Source organism: Sciurus carolinensis, chromosome 17 (assembly GCF_902686445.1).
Source record: "Sciurus carolinensis chromosome 17, mSciCar1.2, whole genome shotgun sequence".
Classification (NCBI taxonomy): domain Eukaryota; kingdom Metazoa; phylum Chordata; class Mammalia; order Rodentia; family Sciuridae; genus Sciurus; species Sciurus carolinensis.
The window spans coordinates 13,534,080-13,557,133 of record NC_062229.1 but is presented as its reverse complement, the minus strand read 5'-3'; the positions used below and the strand labels follow the sequence as shown (position 1 = coordinate 13,557,133).

Here is a 23,054-nt window from a genome sequence, read left to right as displayed (position 1 = left end):
CCGTTTTTAAAATATTTTATTTAGAGACAGGGTCTTACTGAGTTGCTTAGGACCTTGCTAAGCTGGCATTGAACTTGTGATCCTCCTGCCTCAGCCTCCTGAGCTACTGGGATTACAGGTGTGTGCCATCGTGTCTGACTGATGTGTGTTTTTGAGAGAAACAGATTGATTTTATACCCCCAGGCACATGTGGTGATGCCTGGAGGCATTTTTGGTGGTTTTTAAGTGGAGGGTGGGGTGGATGTACCCCTGGTAGAAACCAGAGATGCTACTAAATATCCCATAATGCCCAAAGTAGCCTTCACCACCAAGGACAGTCTGCCCCAAATGTCAACAGTGGTGAGACTGAGAAGCCCAGGTTCAAAAGGACAGAAGACACACCAGCTGGGGTTTCACCAGAGAGGAAAGTGAGAAAAGCTCCATTGCAAGTTGGTTGTGGGATTTTTACGAGCCTGTGGCTGTCCTCCTTGTTAAATTAAACAAGCACACAACGAATCATCTCGAAATTCACTGCCCGTCAGAGACAGTATGGGTGGTGGGGTTTCAGAGAAATCAAGGGAGAACTGACATGGGGTCTGCACAGAAGAGCCAGGTAAGAAGCATGGCTGGGGCTCGGGAGGTGGCTCAGGGGTAGAGCACTTGCCCAGCACATGGGAGGCACTGGATTCGTATCCCCAGCGCTGCATGTAAATAAATAAATAAATAAATAAAGGTCTATCGACAACTAAAAAAATTTTTTAAAAATAGAAAAAAGGAAAGAAGCATGACTGATGTTATGGTGGGTGCTGCCAATGAGCTAGACAGGCCTGACAGCATGGTGACTCCAGGGGCTCGAGCTGCCCTGCGGAGGAGAGAACGTGGCCCACTTCCCTTCAGGAGAGAAAAGTGTGACATCACGGGGGCGCTCCTGGACCTGGAAGCTTCCCCAAGACAGGGCAGGAAGGCCTGGCCTGGCCCCTTTCATCACTGCCCTCAGCACGTACCTGAGACTTCTCCACGGAGGCCGTGTGCTTGTCACACATGGGGCTGATCTCCATGCCACGCTCACGCTCACGGTCACCCTGTTGGAAGAATTCGGCCATGATGCGGTCCGTCCACTGGCGGTACAGCTCCAGTGGCTTGGTGGGGTTGCTGAGGTCTGCACAGTGCACCATGTTGCGAAGGACCTGCATGGAGGGGAGGAGCAGGGACCCATTAGAGGCCCTGTCCCATCCAAGTCAGGTGGGGGCCTCCAATGGGTCCCTCCGTGGTGTAGGTCCTGGGAAGCAAAGGTGGGGAGAGGAGGGAGACAGGAAGTGGGGTGGAAGGGTGAGGGGGAAGGAGGGCCCATGGCGGGGGAAGGAGGAGATGGTCAGAGATGCAGGAGTGATGAAGAGAGAGGGGGAGGGGAAAGGGGCCTGGAAGGAGAGATGGGGTTGGAAGGGAAAGATGGTGGAAAAGAAAGATGGGCAGAGAGAAAAAGAAACAGAAAGATGGCGGCCTTGGAGAGAGAGGCTGAGGCTGAGGCAGGGGCAGCTACCCAGATCGAAAGGGCTTGGGGAGCAGAATGGTCCAGTCTCCTTATAAGGTCGTTGTAGGGTACCTGGATGCGGTCAGAGTAGTTGTCCAGCAGGAGAACCCCCGAGCTGGTCACTTTCTTAGTCTCCACCATGGTTTTCAGGTCAGCCAGGAGTGTCATGTGCTTGGACATGTCTGTGGCCAGCACCTGTGGGCTAGGGGGTGTCACAGGGGCCGCCAAAGCCCACTAGCTGCCCACTGTACCTACCCAGGCTTTGGAAGTTTTCCCTCTGCAGAACCCTTAGGCTCAGACCAGGTTTCAGGAGGTTCCTCTGGGACTCAGACCCACCCCTGGCCAAAGCCCACACCTCAAAGGCTTCCTTTCCCACTCTGTCCTCACACCCTGTCCCGCCCACCATGTCGATGACCATCTTGCGCAGGCTCTGCCGCTGGCGCTTGCTGAGGTTCTGGAAGATGTCACAGTTCTCCTCCTGCAGCAGCTTGAAGCCCACGGCCAGGTGGTGGTTCTCCAGCACCGACTCGTCATTGTACATGAGTGCCAGCTCCGAATCTGCGGTCAGGGAAGGGAACCATGGGTGCCACGCTGCCTTGCGCCCAGATGGCCCTGGGTTAGCCCAGAGGGCACTGCTTCTAGACTGCCAGCCCAGCCCCCAAGCCTAGCAGTTCCACCTCCATTTGGTCCAGCCCTGCTCCCAGTCCAGCAGGCCCTTCCCCTGGCCCAGCCATCTCTGCCTCAGGAGGGCTGCTCACTGGTGTTGATGAGGAACTGGTTGGAGACCCCAGGGTGGTCCACGTCGTGGATGGCAGCTGCAAACAGGGCTGCGAGAATTTCTAGGTCAGTGAACACCGCCTGGGGGCAGAGAGATGGGGACAGAGAGACTGATATTAGAATGAAGGGGCTGAGAGACAAGACAAGAAAGGAACAGGGGGTCAGAGGGAGATGAAGCTCAGGACAGAAGGATGACGGTTAGAGAGGAACAGAGTCAGAGAGAGGCAAAGGTTGGGGGACAGATCAGAAATGGAAAACCAGAGGGAAACAGGGACCTGGGAGACAGGGGAGGTGGCAGGTGCTCACATCCAGGGCAGGCGTGGCCAGCAGCACGTGGGTGGACTGCAGCACGTCAGCTGCGTGCAGGCTGTTGTGGTAGGCCACATCGGCGTGGTAGTGGTCCTCCAGCGTCAGCATGTACGTCACCATTGTGTCCACAGGGATGTGGAATTTCTTCAGCAGGTCCCGCTCCTGGGGGCGGGCAGGGGCAGGGCGATGACCCCTGCCGGCCCTGAGCACCTTGCCTGTGCCCCTGACAGCCCGGCCCACTCCCTGCTGCCCCCATCACCTGGAATATGGTGTACATGATGCAGCTGAGGGAGCGGCCCCCGGCGTAGTCAGACACACAGAAGATGTTCAGGCCCCACTTGCTCAGGTTCTCCAGTTCCTGGTGGAGATGGAGGTTGGAGGTCAGGAGCCTGCCAGACCCAAGGCTCTGAGAGCCTTTCCTAGGAGCACTGAGCCTGGGTCTCAAGGAAGCACAGTCCCTGCTCACTCTGAGGTCAGGAGCACAGAGTTTAACCCACCCACTGTTTCTGGAGCACTTATTATCCACCAAGCACTGTACCAAGCACTTGATCTCTATTGGCAGCTAAGGGAACCAAGGTGGGACTTCTCTAGGATTGTGTAACTCATAAGTGGCAAGGCCAGGATGACGGAAACCCAGCTCAGTCTCTAAGTTAAACTGCTCAGGAGTCCCCCATCTCAAGTTGGAGGAGGAAGGACATGTTCCCGTCTCCCCAGCATCTAGAATAATCCTGGTACACGGTAGGTGCTTGATAACCCTAAGGCCACTGAATGGTGGGCACACCAGAGGCCGCCTCAGAGAGGGTCATGATAAATATCAGCAGAGTGAGCCACTAAGGGTTCTGGAAGCAGCAGAAGTCAAAACCAGGTCTGGCTGTAGTGGACACTACTGGGGCCCTGTCCAGACCCATGTCCAGATCCATCCAGCTGCTGGGGAGTGTTGCTTGCTGTGGCTTATGGTGACCCTTTCTCTAGAAAAGTGCTCTTGCCCCCAGGGAAGGGGTGATGCCATCCATCCCTGGAGGCAGCCTTCAGCCAACAACTGACTCAGGGCTACCGAGGCCCAGGACTCAGAAGTCAAGGTGGGCTCAACTCCACCATGCTGCCTGCCTCCGGAGTGCCCCGTGGAAGGAGGCTGAGTGCGCTGAGGCCACGTAGGTGCTCCTCCTTTCTGTCCTCTACGTCCTCCCTCTTGAGGTTTTTCATCGTCTGAGGTTCTGCTTCTGAGGACCCTGGCTTAAGATGTGACCCCACACCTAATCCTTCTTTGGGCGCCTAGAGGCCCCTGTCCCCACTGAGCCCCACCCACTTGGGCCAGGAGGTCCTCTTGGTCAGTCTTCACCCCAAAGCGCGGGATGCTGGTGTTCAGACTCCTGCTGTGCATCAGCTTCTTCACGCCTGTGATCTGTGACATGGGCTGGAACTGTGGCCCTGGGGGCAGGGGATGCTGGGAGGGTCTCTGTCGTGGTGCTTCCTGGGGTTCTCGCTCTTTCATTGTGGGTGATGGGATCTCCACTTCATTTTGTTTGTCTGTAGAAGATGGGGACAGGCATGACCAGACCTCCCTGGGAGGCACCCTCACCCCTGACCCCTCCCCACATCCTGAGAAGCCTCACCCAAAAGGGTGAAAGCCTTCTGGGTATCATGCTGATGGGTATTCCAGGGCTGAATATCAAAGGGGGTACAGGAATCCTTTTGGGAGGTGGTGGGCTGGGTCAGGGACCCAGGAGCTGGCCCAGGGTTATGGGATGGCCCCAGTTCAATTGCCAGGTTTGGTCTCCAGGTTGTGTGAGAAGTCAGGAAGTGGGGTGAGTTCCCGAGGGAGCGCCACTGCCTGTCCCTGATACCCAGGGAAGCTTCTCGGCCAGGGAAGACACCCCCATGGTGGCTCAGAGTAGTGGTGGGAGGGGGCATCAGTGGGAGGGAGGAGGGAAAGGGAATCTCTGGCTCCATGGCCCCCCTTGGCATCAGCCTGCCTGGGGGCCAGCCCCGGGAGACTGCCTAAGCTTTCAAAGTCTTTCAGAGCTGGGCCAGGGACACCTATTGTGACCTGGGACCTCTAGTCAATGACAGAACCTGATGGGGTCATCTGCATGCCAAGCTCCCATTGGCAGGATCCTCAGAACTCTGAGGCACACCGCACCCTCATTGGCAGACACAGTTCACAATTCTGAACCCTATTTTTTGAGCTGCGGGTGTCTCCTGAATTTGGGGTCTTTTGGAATTTGGTGATACATTGTGAGGTGAAATTATCCTGCGTGTGTGGGAATATCCTTAGTTTGGGGGTTCTTAGGTTCAGAAGTCAGGAGGGGTTTGAGCTCCCCATGAACTTAAGGGTTCCAATGAACCCTTATCTTTGGGGGATTCCTTACAGGTTTATTTCACCTCTGAGCTACATTCCCAGAGCTTCTTATTTTTATTTTTTATTTTGGGACAGAGTCTCAGTTAGTTGCTGAGGCTGGCCTTGAACTTATGATCCTCTTGCCTCAGTCTCCCGAGTCACTGGGATTATAGGTGTGTGCCACCACACCCAGCTCTTTATAGGTTTTCTTAACTTTGGGGATCTAAGGTCTGGGGGGAATATACTGAATTTGGGAGGATGGTCAAACCAAATTGGGGAAACCATTGAATTCAGAGGACTTTTCAGTTTAAAGATTTTGGGGGGGGCACTTTGGTGGGTTCTGAAGCTCAGAGGTTCCTTAAGCTTTAGAACTTATTGAGTTTGGACAACTCTTGATTTGGGGAGGTCTTCTAAATTTGAGAAGGTTAATCTAACTTTGCAGGTTCTGTTGAATTTAGTTTTTTAAAGTTTAGGAATTCAATTTGAATTTGAGAAGGGGCCTGAATATTTTCTTGGGGTCTAGAGTTTGAGAGTTCCGCTGGGTTTCACTGAGTTTGGAGGGGTTTGGAGATTTTTGTTTCTGGTGCCAAGGATGGAACCTGGGGCCTTGCACATGCTACCACTGAGCTATTCTGTTGGCCCTGAGATATTCTCACTTGTGATTTCCATAGAAGTTGTGGTTCCACTAATCTAGTGGCCTCAAGAGTATGGGAGCTCTTAAGCATAGTGACTTCAACCTTTGGGGAATTAAGGGTCAGGGTCAACAGCATCCAGGGTTGGGCCAACCCTCTCCAGCCCAGATGTCCCCCCTGCCCCAAGTGCTGCCCTTCACTCACCCAGGAATGTTGTGGAAATGTACTCTGAGACCTGGTTTCCTGACCTGCTCATTTCTGACAGGTGTGTGAGTTCTCGGTTCAGCATCCTCTTGAACTAAGGTAAAGGAGCCAAGAAGGAAGGGGTGATGGGGAATCATTGCTGGGGGTGCTGTATATGTGCCAGCCCTTCCCACAAACTCCTGAAGACCCCAGGAGCCCCTCCTATTTCATGCCTCAGAACCTCTACCAGACAGCTGGAATCAGCCCTTTCCTCCCAGCTCTGGATGGGGGATCCCAGGCCCGGGCAGGAGGTGCTGAGATCAGCATAACCCTCTCTGCTTGAGGAAAGAGGGGCTCCCCTCCCAATCCCCTCCCAAGGAGGAGCCAGAGGGGCACCTGTGGAAGGGAGGGGCTCCTGCCTAAACAGGGAACCAATGGGGTACTAGGAGAATCCCGTCGCCATGGTGATGGGGAGTCTCCTTAGCAACTCCCCCTCCAACCAGCTGCTAGCTGGGGAAAGGGGGCAAGCCAGAAGCCCCTTAACCCTTGCCTTCCCAGAAATACCCCTGGCCCAAGTCTCACCAGACACGACCCCAATTCTAATCCCTGTGGGATCCTAGTCCTCAGTCCCAGTCCAGATTGGAAGAAAGGAATGTATTGCCCAGTTCTCAGGGAGGAGGTTTGACCAGGGCACGGGAGAATAGTTAGTTAAAGAAACCCCAGCTTGGTCGCCCAGGGGAAGGGGGTGAGGGGTTCCACTACAGCCCCCTCTCCTCAAACCCAGAGAGGCAAACAGATACCCAGATAAATGGAGCATACCCAAACTGAGCTTGGGGTCCCCCTGGGTCCCCCCATGCTACTTCATACAGGCCTCTGCTGTGACATTGTGCATGGAGGAGAAAGGGCATCGGCTCCCCGCCCCCAAGCTCTGCTGAAGCATCCCCGAACCAGGAGAAGACTGTCCAGCAAGGCAGGGGGAACACCAGACAGGAAGGATGGTCCACGCTGGACAGGATGGTCACTTCTCCCAGTGCTGACCAGAGACCCTGGACACATACACGCGCACACACACACACACACACACACACACACATCTCTCACAACTGCACAGCGTCCCAGACTGCCCCGTCCTACACAGCGTCACAAAGCCCAGATATACAAATCAAGGCCATATACAATAAGGCAGTCAGTGTTACTGGGGGTCACATGCCCTCAAAACATCAGGTAGCTATGGCTCACGAATATGGTCCAGCACATGACATCATGGTCAGAGCCATGGGACTGCAGACAGGGCCACACTATGACCCAGGCAGGGACACACATCACTGCAGACACATACACATCCAGGTAATGACACAGTCACACCTAGTGAGAGATCCACTGTCCCCAAGGGAAGCCACACACCCCCAGCCACCCGCCGTCCACGCCCAGTCCTGGGTCACACATAGACAGTCACAACGTTCAGGTCTGGGCCACACACGTGCACAGCTGTACACTCAGCCCATCCTGGGGCTGTAGGAGCCAAGGCAGAAGGTCTCCTTCCCATCCTCCACCCTGTGTTCCCCTACCTGGTCCCACCAGCCCACCAGCCACGGCTTGGAGCAGGTCTCGCAGAAGAAATCAACCAGGGGCATCTTTGGAGCCTGAGCCCTGCTGGGGTGCTCCGCGCACACACAGGCTGAGCTCGGCGAGTCCCGAGTCCCGGGCTGAACAGCCACAGGGGAGGGGGGTGCTGGGCAGGTTGGGGGCAGTGGAAGGGGGAGCCGCGGAGGGGCCGGGGCCGGCCCAGCAGGGCTGGGGGGCTCCCTTCCCCTCCGCGCTCCCGGTGGCAGCCCTGGTTACATGGTCTGCCAGCCACTGCCCTGAAGGGCCCCCCCGCGGCAGTGGCTGGAGGCAGCGGGGGGCCCTACCCATGGGGAGGTGCCGGGCCAGGGTCCCGGGAGAGGCTTGCAGAGGCTCGGGGCTCTGTGTGGTGCACCCGTGTGTGCGTGTGCGCGCTCACTGCAGCACTGGCAGGCTGCATGCAAAGTCAGGTGGTGCTGGGGGGGGGGGGCGTTAAAGGGGCATCAGAGCCCACGGGCCTCAGCCAGGACTGGGAGGGCAGGACACAGTCCTTCCATGCACACACCCAGAGGCAGAAACACACACCTGGACACTTGGCACACAGACACACAAATGCCCCAGACACCTTCCACAGACACTACCACATAGCCCAGGCACTTGCCAACCAGTGGAACACACAGACACCCAAAGGCCCTCAGTTCCACTCTTACAGGACACACATGCACACAGCAGGGGACAGTCAACTCTGATGCCCAACACAGTCACAGGTATAGAGTGGAGCACCTGGACACACCCTTCCAAGAACAGAGACTCACACTCAGACACAACCCTAGGGACAGACAGCCAGATACCAGGTACACTTATAGACACCACTCAACACACCCACAGGCACACATTTCAACAAACTAGACAGCCATATGTCCTTGGACAAAACTGTACCCTGACAGATCCATAAGGGGACAGATATTCACACTCTTACCCAGAGATGTACAAATAGACACACACCCGCACCCATCACAGGAACACCCACATACCCCTACCCAGAGGCACAGTCACATTCTCAGTTGCCCGACCACCCTCAGGGACACCATCACCCTCAAACTCGCACTTCTCCAGACGAGCCTCCACCCACAGACATGTGCGCTCCCCAGCAAACACCTGCCTGCACACTCACTCTGAAAGGCACCGCCCACAAGGGCTGCACCCACGCTGCAGAACTCCAGAAAACATCATTCATACAGTCTGCGCTCTGAATGGCGCCCCCTGGGGCTGTGCAGTGTGCACTGTACAAGCGGTACAGGGAATGCTTGCGCCCTCCCCTGCAGCACTGCACACAGTCACGGACACTTAGAGACATCGTAGAGTCCCACTGAGGCAACTGGGTATCTGCAGGGCCTACATGTAAAACACAAAGCCCCACAAAACCACCTGTGCAGACCCAGACACCCCTCAGAACACACTTCGAACACACCCGCACCACAAACGCGGAGCCAGCAAATCAACAGCTACCCATATCCTGATCCACACGCACAGCTGCAGACCGCACAACGCCCCCCAAGAGAAAGGTCACCTACGGGAGACATAAAAGCAGACCCCCCACCCCACAACGCACCAGGTTCTGTCCCCCTGAGAAAAGTCAGAATCCACAGGAACTACACCCAAGACTGCCTGCACCTAGAGACTGGGCATCACCTTGGGCCCCACCCGAGCCCCGCCTCACCTAGGGTTGAGCCTACCCACTGACTCTATTAGAGGTTGGCCTCAGCCAAATGTTGGTCCTAGGTCCCACTGAACAGAACCTACCCAGGAGTTGGCATCACCCCCACCATCTTGCCTTGCAGTTGGCACCACCCACAGGCCCCGCCCACTGTTTGGCCCTGTGCCCACTCCATAGACTTACCCAGGAATCGGCCACGCCCACTGCCCCATCACCTACCTGGCCCCACCCAACGGTCCACGCCCACCACATACACCCAGGGATTAGCCCCACCTCACCAGCTTCCTCTGGTGGTGGGCCACACCCCCAGCCCCGCCCACGAATCCTGTTGCACAAACCTTGTGTGAAGCCATCTCGCTTGACAGAGCGTAGGTATGCATGGTTCTCCAGTTGCTCCAGGCACCAGTCCAGCTCCTCCAAAAGTTTCCCGGGCCAACTGCTGACATGTCTCCTCTAAGAAGGGGAGGCCAGGGTGATGAATGAGAGGGTCCGCTGGCAGAACCCCAGCCCACTATGAGGGGTCGCCAGGTAGGTGGGGTGCCAGGGAAAGGGGTGAGACAGTCACCAGGGCTGAAGCACTTCCACTGGGGGCAGCAAGATGGGCCCTTTCCACCCCCCTAAGCTTAGCTACCTGACAGTGTGGCCTTGCAGACGGGGGTTGGGCCTCCCAGCGGGGATCGCCTGTAAAGAAATGGGGCTCCAATATCACCCTGGGACCCCCAGATCCTTGCCTCCCCCTCTCCATGAATAATGCCAGTTTTCCTGCTTCCAAGAGTTCACTGCATCCCAAGCATGCTGCCATGCACATGGCCTGCAGCCTCTCCATGAGCCCTGTGAGAACCCATTTTTCAGATGAGAAAACAGGTTCAACCAGGTAAAACTGGCTTATTTAAGCACACAGCTGATCAGCAGTAGGATCAGGTAGTTGGCTCCCCTGGCTACCCTCCTCACTTCCCCAAACCTTCTGAGGATGGCTCTGTCCCTAACCCCTAGAGCAACTGGCAGTCCTGAGCTAGACCCACTGCCCCAAAATAATAAGAACTGCTCCTATATTGAGCACTTACTATGCACAGGGCAATAGTCTTGTACTTTCTATATACCATCTTCTGGACTCTTCACAGCAGATATCTAACAGAAGCACTACCTTAATTCTCGCTTTACAAAAGGGAAACAAAGGGACCACAGGATGCCATTTGCCCAGCAAGTTAATGTCAAAGCCCAGGCCTGGGGCTGCAGCCTCACCACCATACATGCAGACACCAGGGCTTTATTTATAAAAGTTGTATCTTAGACCCTTCAACTGCAATGGCTCTTTGGCTCAAAAGGAATATTACATGACCAGACAGAGAAGAAAAGTGCCTGCCTGAGGTCACACAGCAGGCTGACAACTGAACTCACTGTGCGTACCTCACGATCATGGGTGTGGGGCCTAGCTTCAACTTACTTGTTGCTGGGAATGGGCACATTGGTCAGGAGCGAGAAGTTGCTTCGAACACTGCGGAGGACTGGCGAGCACCTGGGTTGGGGGTGGCAGTAAGTAGAGGTGGAGGGGCAGCTGGGGCTGAGCCCCTTCCCCAGTTGTGGACGGGTGGGGAGTCTCACCTGGGCAAATGGCGTAACAATAAGGTCCTCAGCATGCCTGCGATAAAGACAGAGGCAGGTTAGGGATCCCCAGAGAAGCAAATCGCTGGGGAGGACATTATGGTGGCTGGCTGGAGGGAGGCAAGGGGCATGGAAGTGGGGAGAGGCCACTTACAGCACCCAAGGCTGGACATGTTGCCAGGGCTGGGCCTGAAGGAAACGGCTGGGGGCGTGGAGACAAAGGGAGGGGAGCGGTGGGAGGGAGGGTTGGTGGGGGAAGTGCAGGACAGGAACAGGTTTCCAGGCTGAGGTGGGCACCCAGATGGGCAAGGGCATGTCTGCCAGCAGTGATGAGAATGAGGCAGAGAGATCTGGGAGGGCTCACATCCCAACAGGGGCTCAGGCGAAGTGGGGCTGGCTTGGGGTAGGCTGGGGACTCCAGGAGGGGGCCTTCCTCCCTGGAGGCCCAGTTGGGGTGAAGCTGGGCCCAGAGCAGCCGATGGTAATGAGGGCTTAGCAGGGCTGGAGAGTGAGGCTAAGCCATTTATAGAGGACTGGACCTTTGAGACGTTGGGGGAAGGGCTGCTGACTCTTGCCCCTAGAGAGGGCAGTATGGGGGGGTGACCAAAGTGGAGATGGGTGTCCCCCACGCCCTGCTGGGAAGGGCAGCTTGTGGTGGGGCCGGGCCCGGAGGAGGGGCAGGTAGGGAGAGGGGTGCTCACGCCTCGCTGGTGACCGATGAGTTCCGGGACATGGTCTTGGGTGACATGTCATAGTCACTGTCAGAGCGGTAGAGGAAGGATTCCCCGGCGCTGGCTGGTGGCTGCCCCAGCGTGCAGTACGAGCCCTGGGCTCGCCTGCGAGTCCAGGGGGCTGCGGCCCGGTGATGGCGTTGGGCCATTTTCTGCCTCGAAGCTGCAGGGAACAGGTGGGAGAAGGATCAGAGAGGCTGACATGGCGTCGAGGAGGTCAAGAGGAAGAGAGACCCAGGGAGTTTCTGAAAAGACTGGGGGAGTCACGAGGAGTGATGCCAAGAGAGACAGGAACCCCCTGGAGGCAGGGACCTGCAGACCACAGACTGGTGCTGGGTACCTCTGGTGCCAGGACCTGTTGCAGGTGCCAGGAACACTCTGGGCCAGAAGTTGAGGGTCATCGTCACCTCGCTCTGCCCTCTGCACTGCAAATCAGCCCGGCTGCCTGCCTCTATCCAGATCTGTCCACTCCACTCACCCTTCTTTTTCCTTTTAAAATAATTCAGTTGTAGATGAACATAATACCTTTATTTTATTTATTTTTATGTGGTGCTGGGGATCAAACCCAGCTCTACTACTGAGCGGTAACCCAGCCCCTTCCCTCCCCTTCCTCCCAGTCCCCGCCCTTCCCTAGCCTGGGTGTCCACAACAGCTCTGGTCCCTGGCTCCCTGGGACCCACACTCTGTTCCTCCAGCAGCCACCAGAGACAGCTTGTGAGCACCTGAGTCAGGTCCTCGCTGTGGCTCAGAACTTTCTATAGCTCCCACCTGAGGAAAACAAAAAGCCGAAGTCCTGGTGGCAGCCCACAGGTCCTGCTCCAGGACGCCCACTTTGCGTGTCACCCACTCTACTCCACCCACGATGGCATCTTCCTTGCTCCAACCAACCCACAGAAAAGTTCCACTCCTGCCTTGATATTTTCTATTTCCCCTCCGTAAAAACCATGCAGGCCTAGTGGCCCACACCTATAATCCCAACGACTTGAGAGGTTGAAGCAGGAGAACGGCAAGTTCAAAGCCAGTCTCAGCAACTTAGCAAGGCCCTGAGCAGTTTAGTGAGCCTGTCCAAAATAAAAAAATAAAAAGGGCTGGGGGTGTGGCTCAGTGGTGCCCCTAGGCTCAGCCCAGTACAAACACAAAAGACAAAGCACACACACTCCAGAAAACCCACGGAGAACGAAAACCACACTATTTGCCTGAAATAATTTGTATCTTACATACTTTCTTTACTGTCAACCTGCCCTTTGAACCAAGCTGTGCAGAGGCAGGGGTTTTTGTCTATTTGCTCACCACTGCATCCCTGGAACTCTAAGAACAAGGCCTGCCCCCGTCAGGCATCCACAGTGACCAACACGGTGGATGTTCTATATATATATATATACACATATAGATATTTTTTTTTTGTGCTGGGATCGAACCCAGGGCACTCTACCGACTGATCTATCTCCCTAGCCCCTCAATAAATGTTTATTGAACAAATCATTAAACATATGAATGAATGTCACATGTTTTTTTGGGGTGTCCAGTACTGGGCATTGAACCCAGGGACACCCTTCTACTGAGCTATACCACAGTCCTTTTATTTGCTTGTTTGTTCTTTATTTTTTTGGTGCTGGGAACTGAACCCAGGGCTTCGTGCATGCATGGCAAGTACTCTACTAACTGTGCCATATCCCCAGCTCTGTTCTTTATTTTGAGACAAGTTCTCATGAAGTTGTTGAGGTTGACCTCAAATTTATGATCCTCCTGCCTCAGCCTCCTGAGTCACTGGGATTACAGGTGTGTGCCATGGTACCTGACCTGTGGCCAGGGTAGGTCTCTCTGAGGAGGTGACATCTCAGCAGGGCCTAAAGATGAGAAGCCAGCTATGAGTCAGAAAGCACTCCTGGCAGAGGAACAGCAGGGGTACAGGCCCTCAAGCAGGAATCCTAGTTTTACTGGTTTGTTTCTTCTTTGTGGAGCTGGGGATTGAACCTGGGCCTTGCACATGCTAGGCAAGCATTCTGTCCCTGAGCTACATCCCCAGCTCCTTTTCAATGATTTTATTTTATTTTATTTTGATAACTCATTAAGTTGCCCAGGCTGGCCTCAAACTTTCCATCCTCCTACCTCAACCTCCTGAGTGGCTGGGATTACAGGTGTGCACTGCAGCACCTGATAGGATTTATTTTTTGTTTGAAGACGAGCAAGGAAGTTGGTGTGGTTGGAGTGGAGATAGGACAGAGACAGACAGCTACAGGGCAGTGGAGGTGGAAGCAATGAAGATGATGAGACAGAGACCCCTCAAGGTGAGGCCGGGAGACCCCAGCTGTGTTATATCTCAGCTGCGTAAGGTTGAGGGGTGGTAATGCACCAGTTTCCTTATCCACCCAAGGAATCAGCACCCTCTCTGAGTCATTTAAGTTACCAGCACTAACACAGAACAAAGACTAGCACAGAGCTCAAAAAAGATGGACGATTATCAAGTCTATCAGTCTCAGACTGGACTCAGCAAGCAGTCGATATGGAGAGCTGAGGATGACAGGGGTAAGTCAGGTACTTACAACTTGCACCTTGTGCTGTGTGACCTCAGGAAAGTTGCTGCTCTCTCTGGTCTGTCATTCCATTGTGAAGGCAAGGGGGTTAGACTGGTCAGTGGAATTCAGACTATGCTCTGGGTGGGGGTAAAGTGGGCAGGACAGAGCATAGGAGACCTACTAAGGGTCAGTAAAGGATGCTATTGGAATGGGCTTTCTGTTAAGAAATAAGGAAATACCCTAGACCAAGAGAGAAATACCAGTTTCCATATACTGAGTCTTTTCTTTGTGGGCTCGTTCTGAGGCTCATTTTATAAATGAAGAAACCAAGGTTCAGGCTGGAGAATAGGTAGTCTGGGTCACACAGCAAGATCATGGCAAGATCAGAATGTGCACTCAGACTAAAATTTTAACTCCAATCCTCTGCCTCCTCAACTCAGAGAGCCCATGTCCCTGGGCACCAGGGAGCCAATGTAAAAAGAAAAGTGAGGATGGGCTGCAGGTCAGCCAGAGGGCAGCTCAGTAGCACGGCACCCCTGGGTTCAACCCCCAGTGCGGGAAAAGAAAACAAAACTTAAAAAGTCTTCAACGTCACTGTGAAACTTCAGCTCTGCAAAAGACACTGCCCAAAGAGTAAAAGGTGAGTTACAGACAGAGGAAAGTACAAAGAACTTGGCTGTGTTAGAATATGCTGGGCACGTGTCCTCCAGGGGTTCATGGCTGGGAACTGGGTCCTCAGTGTGGAGCTGTTAAGAGGTGGGGCCTAGGCCACCCCTACTGGGGTCTCCTCTGGCCCTCCGAGAGTTCTGTTTCTATTCTCACACTGGAGTAAATCCTACTCCTTTCACTTTTGTAATATAAAACAAAGAGGTGGGACCTGGGGGTCCTTAGAGAGCGAGCCTTGAGCTGGGGTGTGGCCCAGTGATGGGTGTCATCTTGTTGCCCAGGCCCTGGGTGCCAAGCCCCAGCACCAAAGTAAATATGGACTACTACCTCACACCTACCAGGGTGGCTGAAACAGACGGACAAACAGAACTGACAATACCAATGGTGTAGAGCCACCGGAACCCCAGTACATTGCTGGTGGGAACGCCAGGTGGCACAGCCACTTGGAAGACAGTTTTATCAGGGTTTTGTTTTTTTCCCTATAACGGGAATCAAACTCAGGGCCTCAAGATGCTAGGCAAGTGCTTTGCCACTGAGTTGTATCCCCAGCTCTTTTTATTTATATGTTTATTTTGAGACAGGGTCTCACTAAGTTGCTGAGGCTGCCCTCAACTTGTGATCCTCCTGCCTCAGCCTCCCAAGCAGCTGGGATTATAGGTGTGCACCATTGTGCCTGGCTAGTTTGTCATTTTTAAACATACATGTGCCAACAATCTACTTCTATATATATACCCAAGATACATGAAATATGTCTACCCAAAAACCTGCACACACGTTTATAGCAGCTTTGTCCATAACCATCAAATATGAAACTCAAATGTCCAGCAACTGAATTAATAAGCTGCAGCAGATTTACACCATCGAGTACTAAATTCAACAATAATAAAAAGTACTAGCAATAATTGAGCAACACTGCAGGATACAAAAGCAGAGCTGAGGACCAAACCCAGAGCCTGCCTCTGAGATAAATCCCCAACCCTATGTGGTTTCTACACACTAACAATGAACAGTCTGAAAAGGAAACACATTCCATTTACAATAACATCAAACTAAATAAAATACTTAGGAATAAACATCAGAAGATGCAAAAAATGTGATACTGAAAACTATGAAATAGTGCTGAAAGAAACCCTCCCCCCATTACTAGGGATCAAACCCAGGGGTGGTCTTCTACTGAGCCACATCCCCAGTCTCTTTTTTTTTTTTTTTTTTTTTTTTTTTGTGGTGCTGGGGATTGAACCCAGGGCCTTGTGCTTGTGAGGCAGGGACTCTACTAACTGAGTTATATCCCCAGCCCAATCCCCAGCCTTTTTTATGTTTACTTTGAGACAGGGTTTCACTAAGTTGCCCAGGTTGGCCTGGAACTTGTGATCCTCCTGCCTCAGTCACTGAAGTAGCTGGCATTACAGGCACTAACCACCAAACCCAGCTATTGCTGAAAAGAATTAAAGAAGGCATAAATAGAAAGTCATCCCATATTCGTGGATTAGAAGACTTAATACTGTTTGGATGTCAACATTACCAAAGCAATGTATTCCTATTAGCTCCCCAAAAATATTTTTTGTAGAAATAGAAAAACTTATCTTAAAAGTCACACAGAAAGCCAGGTGTGGTGGTGCACACCTGTAATCCCAGTGGCTTGGGAGGCTGAGACAGGAGGATTGTGAGTTCAAAGCCAGTCTCAGCAAAAGTGAGGCACTAAGCAACTCAGTGAGATCGTGTCTCTAAATAAATGGGGATGTGGCTCAGTGGCTGAATGTCCGAGTTCAATCCAGAGTACCCCCAAAAATAAAAAATAAAAATAAAATTCACACAGAAAAATAAATTCACACAGAATTTCAGGAGACCCTAAATAGCCAACATAATCTTGAAAAAAAAGGACAAAGTTGGAAGACTCATGCATCCGGATTTCAAAATGACTGTACTACAAAACTACAGTAATTGTAACATTGTACTGGCAATAAAGACATAAAGACCAATGAAATAGAGTAAAGGGCCCTGAAATAAACTCTTGCACATATGATATAAAGATCTTTTAATGAGACCATTCAATGGAGAAAGGAGTCTTTCCAGTCCAGTGGTGACTGGAAAGCTGGATATCTATACACAAAAAAATGGAGTTGAGGGCTGGGGATGTAGCTCAGTTGGTAGAGTGCTTGCCTTGCAAGTACAAGGCCCTGGTTCAATCCCCTGCACCGCAAAAAAGAAAAAAAAAATGGAAGTTGACCTTATCTTGTGATCATAAGCAAAATTAACTCACAATGAATGAAATCCCTAAATGTAAGTGCTGAAGCTATGACACTCTTAGAAGCTTTATGACATTGGCCAAGTGCAAAGGCACATGACTGTCATCTCAGCTACTTTGGAAGCTGAGGCAAAAGGATTGCAAGTTAAAAGCCAGACCGTGCAACTTAGGGAGCTCCTGTCTCAAAAAAATTAAAAGGGTTTGGGGATGCAGCTGGCTGGTAAAGTGCCCCTGGGTGAATCCCCAGAAATGAACTAAAAAAAAAAAATTATGACACTGGATTGACAGTGGTTTATTGCAATGAGACCAAAAGCACAAGCAACAGAAGAATCGACTGATTTCAACAGAATGAAGAACGTCTGTGAACCAGAGGACAGAATGGAGAACAATGCTGCAAGCCATATATCTGAGAAGGGATTGATAGCTACACTATATGAAGACTTCTACAGCTCAACACCATTTAGGTATGAGTTATCAAAATGTATAAATGTATTCCACTGTCATGTACAACTAATTAGAACAAGTAGATAAAAAATTTTTAACAATCTATACCACCCAATTAAAAATAAGCAAAGGACTTGAACCAACGTTTCTCCAGAAAAAAAATATACATATACAAGTGAAATGACGCTCACCTCAGCAGTCATCAGGAAAATGCAAGTCAAGACAGTGAGATACAACTTCACCGCCCGTCAGATGGCTCCGCTAGGCCTTTCGTCTTTAAAGATCTTGGGGACCCCCTATCTTTGAAGATGGAGGGATTTATCTATTCTCTATAAGCAAGAATGGGTGAGCCACTGTCTCTCCTGGATACTCCTTGCAACTGGCCTTTACTCCTGGCCGGTTCTCCCTTGTCCCCATTTCAGGCAGCTGGTTTCTTTAAGACAAGGGTCTAGGGGGCCAAGTGAGTACTGCTCCCTCCATCCCCCCGCGTCTGGCCTCTGGCTAGCTTCCTGGGCCTTTTATCTGAGCGTCAGAGAAGGACCTTGTCAAGAGTCTTGATGGTACCCTACATTCGCCCACTCTTCTCATCCCTGAGGTCACCCCCAGGGATGACCACCTCCACAACCAGGTCTAGCCCCTGCTGCTGTGCTCTGCCTTCCCAAGGTATTGAGCTCTTCCACCAGGTACTGCGAACAACTAACACTCAAATCAAAAGCATTTTTAAGCTGGGTGTGGGAACGCATGTCTATAATCCCAGCGAATCAGGAGGCTGAGGCAGGGGGATCCAAGTTCAAAGCCAGCCTCAGCAATTTAGCAAGGCCTAGATTTTGACCCTGTCTCAAAATAAAAAAATAAATGTCGCTGGGGATGTGGCTCAATGGTTAAATACCCCTGCGTTCAATCCCTGATGCTCCCCCGAAAAAAAAGTATTTTTAAGGGCCATAAGTAGCTCAGTGGTAGAATTCTTGCTTAATATGCTTGAGGTTCCAGGTTCAACCCATGCCCTGTGCACAAGCATGCACACACACACACACACACACACACACACATATACACACATAGAAATTGTAAATAAAAAAAAACTGTAATAATATATATGACCAGGAGTGAATATTTCAGATTATAAATTTCTAAAACTCAACAACAAAAACCCCATTCAAAGATGGCATGAGCCAGGTGCAGTGGCACAGGCCTGTAATTTCAGCAGTTCAGGAGGCGAGGACAGGACGATCCGAAATTCAAGGCCAGCCTTAACAACTCAGTGAGGCCCCAAGCAATTTAGTGAGATCCAGTCTCAAAATAAAAAATAAAAATGGCTGGGGATGCAGCTTAGTGGTAAATTACACCTGGGTTAAACCCCCGCTGCTCCCCTCAATAACCCCCACTGCTCCTCTCAATAGAATGGATTGGACATAACTTTCTTATGTTCACATATGAATACACCACCAGTGAAACTCCATATAATCTTCAACAGCAAGAATGGGATCCTAATTAGAGTAAGTTATATGCCACAAATGTAATATATGTCAAAACACACTCTGTTCTCATGTATACCTAAAAGGAACAAACAAGCAAACAAAAGGCATAAGATTTGAATAGACATTGCTCCAAAGATGTGCTTACGGCCAATAAAACACAGGAAAGATACTCAACATCACTAGTCATTAGAGAAACACAAATCAAAACCACAATGTAAACTGGGCTCAACTGCAGGTGCCTGTGGTCCCCCTGCTACTGGGGAGGCCAAGTCAGGAGGATCAGTGAGCCCAGATGTTGGGGCCAGCTTGAGCAACACAGCAAGATCCCATCTCAAACACAAAACAAAATGACCCCACAATGCCAACACCATTTCACACTCCCTTCAAATGGCTATTACTCAAATGAAAACAAAAATCAGAAAATGTCAAGTGCTGGTGAGGAGTTGGACATGTGGGAATCATCATGCACCAGAGAGAATGTCAAATGGTGCATTTGTTGTGGAAAACGGTTTGGCAGCTAAAGGTAGACAGAGGTTACTATATAACCCAGCGACTCCACGTCTAGGAAGAGCCCCAAAGAACTGAAGGCAGGGACTCAAAAAGATACAGGCACACACATGGTCATAGCAGCTCTATTCACAACAGCCAAAGGGTGGAAAAGCCCAAGTGTCCATCAAGGGGTGAACCGAAAAACAAATGTGACACATCCATGCAAGGGAATATTATTCAACCTTATAAAGGCTGAGGCAGGAGGATCGCAAGTTCGAGGGGAAAAAAAGAAAAGAAATGAAATTGTGATACAGGCCACAACATGGATGCCTTGAAAAACAGAGCAGAGCAAATAAGCCAGTCACCAAGGGACAGATATTGTACAACTGCACTTATATGAGACACTTAGAATAGTCAAGTTCATAGAGAAAGTGGAATAGTGGTTTGCGGGGAGATGGAGAATTGAACTGAACAGTACATTAAAAAGGGTTAAAATGATAAATTATAAGTTGCTTTATTTTACCATAATAAAAACCTCATAGTACATTGAAAAGGGTGAATTTTTTTTATTATATGTTAACTTTAAAAAGTATATTCAAAAATAGGGCTGGGTTGGACGTGGTACACGCCTGTAATCCAACTGCCCCAGAGGCTCAGGAGGCTGAGGTAGGAGGAATACAAGTTTGAGGCCAGCCTAAGCAAGTTGGTGATGCCCTAAGGATTTAGCAAGACCCTGTCTCAAAATAAAACATATAAAAAAAAGGGCTGGTGATGTTGCTCAGTGGTTAAATGACCCTGGGTTCAATCCTGGTACCAAAAAAAAAAAAAAAAAAAAAAAAAAAAAGAAAGAAAGAAAAAGAAAAAAAGCGTTGGGCTGTGGGCTGGGAGTAAAGATCAGTAGTAGAGCATTTGCCTAGGGTGTGTGAGGTCCTGGGGTTGATCATCAGCACAAAAAATAAAAAATGAAAACACCCTCAAGGTTGAATACTCATATATCATCAACTGTGTCCTTCGAAGATGATGCCCATTATCATCAATACACATGAGGTGACTGACAGGTCACACCCTTTCAGGGACATAGTGCAGGCTGAGTACCCTTATCAGCTATAGTCACATCCCATATATTTTGAAGCCAGAAATGTTTCAGAGTTCAGACTTTTTTGGATTTTGGAATAGCTCCACATACACAAGGAGCTTTCCTGGGGAGGGGACTCAAGCCTAAACACAAAATTCATTTCCATTTCATATATACCTTATACACATGGCCTCAAAGTCATTTTATGTTTTATAAATGTTGTGCATGAAACAGTTTCAGATGTCAAACTTTCTACTTGTGGCAGGTCAGCAAACAGCTTTGGATTCTGGACTTTTGGATTAGGGAGATTCAAACTGTATTAAGACACTTCTTAAGTTCTTGCTGGGTGCCTGGCACCATCGAAGGACTTTGTATGCATTTATTTCTGCCACCAGTTCTTGAGGTGGGTCCTGTTAACAACCAGTTAAATGAGGAAACGGAGGCACAGAGGGATGGTCAGAGGTTGGTGACCTCATGTCCGGAGAACCATGTCCTGTCTCCCGAGGCCCTGATGAGTGCCACTGGGCAGGGGAGAGGAACATAGCTACACAGAGGCCCCCGTCCCTCCACCCAGGAACCTAAGCTTACAGCCCAAGAGGATGCTTAGCTAGCATGGTGCTGGCAAATACAGCTGCCCCAGGAGACACGACTCACGTAAGCAAGAGCCCAGAGGCCCGGATGGGAAGAGGATGCTCCCCAGGGCTCAGATGTTTGTACTTCAAGAGTGGATGTCCCTTGGGCTGAGGGCAGGCAAAGGGGAGGGGATCATGGCTGGTGAACTGCAGCCTGGGGTTGGGGGCTCTGCTATCCCAGGGAATCAGATCCCTGGGCCTTCCTAGCCTGCCACTGACAGTTCATGTGGCCCAAAGTCAGCCAGAGATGTCTCAGTGGAACCCAGAGTCACAACTACGCTCAGGGGCCACAGGCAATATGCCAACACCACAGCCACACGCCCAGGAACTCCATCAGAGGTCAAAGACCAGTCTGCTTTTCCTTCGGCAGGCTGACCACCTGGCACTCTCCACGTCCATGGGGCTCCCAAGCCTGCCTACCTGGTTTCCCAGGACATTAAATCAAGCCTCTAGAAGACCATAAATCCAGGAGCAGGTCTTGGCCTGAGGGTGTTCAGCTGTGGGGATGATGGGAAACAAACAGGCTGGAGGGGATGCTGGGCGAGGGGCACACGTCACAGCTGGGAAGGCGGTTGAAGGCCTGGTGCTAGGCACTGTACTAGGCCCCCTTTTCATGATGAGGGGACCGAGGCAGAGAAAGGTAAAACATGGACTTGAACCCGGTAGTCAGGCTACCAATCTGAAAGCTAAATCACAATCAGTGGGTGTCCATCTCCACCCAAGTCAGACAAGGAAGGCAGGCCTGGTGTCTCCCTGGGCTCCCTGCCCCTCTCCACCTGACTGCTCACAGGAGGTGCCAGGCAGCCTTTATGGAATGGCCTGGCATTTGCTCCGTGAAGGTCACAGGGAGGTTGGTGGCGAGCGCTGGCGTGTGTCTGCCAGACGGGTGCATGGTGCCAGCTGACACGGCTGTTTGTGAGGCTGTGTGTGTAATGAGTGTCGGTGTATGAGTCTGGGGGAGGTCTGTGTGCACACAGTTGTCTATGTGGAATTGTGCATCTGTGTGTGGGGTGTTGGGTATTGGTGGGTGCCTAGGTGCCTGTGTGTGTCTACATCTTTGTGTTCCTGAGTCTGTGTGACCTCGTGAGAGGTGCCACACAGATATTGTGACTGCTTGGGTATGAGGCACACATGGAAACCAGTCCACAGGAACTTGTGTGGGGTCTGGGGGTGTGTTTAAGTGATAGGGGTCATCCTGGGGAATGCAGTGTGTACAGAGCTGTTGGAGGGGTGGGCCGAAGTTGCTGTGGTTTGTGTGTCACCTGTGTGTGGTTGCGGGTCACTTGAGGGTTCTTTTGGCGCCCTGACTAGCCAGGAGACCCACACCTAGTATAGTAAACACAGGGTGACCCCGAATGCCCTGCACGTGGGTGTGTCTGTGTGCTTCTGAGTTCGGCTGTGTGTCCCCATGCTGGAGACTGTGTGTGTGTCCAGGTATCTGAAGGGGTTGATGTTGGGTGGTAAGGACAAGTCTAGAAAATCCAGAGAACTTAAAAGGCCACTTCCTGGCCCCAGCTCTACCCAGCCTTTTCTAAATAACCTCCAGGTATCCAGGAACCTCCCCTCCCCACCCCTGCTGCTCCAGCTTGGTTTTCAGCCTGGCAGCCCCAGCAAGAAGGAGGGGGTAAGTTGGAGACGTAGCAGCATAGGGCCTTAGGGCCCTGGCTCCCCGCCAGTGGCCTGGGAGTGGAGCCCAGGTGACGCTGGACACTCGTATTTGCTGTCAGGGTGAATGCCAGAATCTCAGGTTTGGGGGCACCAAAGAGGGTGAAGGGATCCCACTTTGGGCAAGTAGGAATGGGCAGAACCCGGCATCAGCTCTGGGGACCGCCACATTCAGGAAACCCTCAGTAGCACTTGTTTCTTTAGGGCGAGGGAAGGGGGTGCAACCCCAATGAGATCCTGGAAGCAACTAAAGGGACTCCCCTAAGGCACACTCGGGGTCCCCTTTCCCAGCGCAGCCAGCGCCCTTGGGTCGCCAAGAATGCAACTAGCCACAGGCCACCCACCTGACAGATCTGCCCGGCGGGTGCCGACGAGTATCCTCATCGCTGAAGGAGAAGTGGGTCAGGGACTCAGGGCTGGGGGGCAGTGCCAGGGCAGGGGGCCGGGGCCGGGCCCGGGGCGCTGCGCTAGAGCGCATGAGA

At 51.8% G+C, this 23,054-nt stretch overlaps 1 protein-coding gene across 1 annotated transcript in view; it reads right to left on the bottom strand.

The window, feature by feature from the left end:
- Window positions 1-23,054, bottom strand: part of Pde4a (phosphodiesterase 4A) — a 36,147-nt gene that overhangs the window by 2,686 nt on the left and 10,407 nt on the right. The window contains 14 exon segments of the mRNA XM_047531503.1: window positions 984-1,166; window positions 1,583-1,705; window positions 1,914-2,068; window positions 2,269-2,368; window positions 2,594-2,758; window positions 2,856-2,954; window positions 3,903-4,123; window positions 5,771-5,864; window positions 9,368-9,482; window positions 9,661-9,710; window positions 10,474-10,545; window positions 10,632-10,668; window positions 11,333-11,415; window positions 11,417-11,525. Of these exon segments, the coding sequence (XP_047387459.1) occupies window positions 984-1,166; window positions 1,583-1,705; window positions 1,914-2,068; window positions 2,269-2,368; window positions 2,594-2,758; window positions 2,856-2,954; window positions 3,903-4,123; window positions 5,771-5,864; window positions 9,368-9,482; window positions 9,661-9,710; window positions 10,474-10,545; window positions 10,632-10,668; window positions 11,333-11,415; window positions 11,417-11,525 (1,606 nt within the window).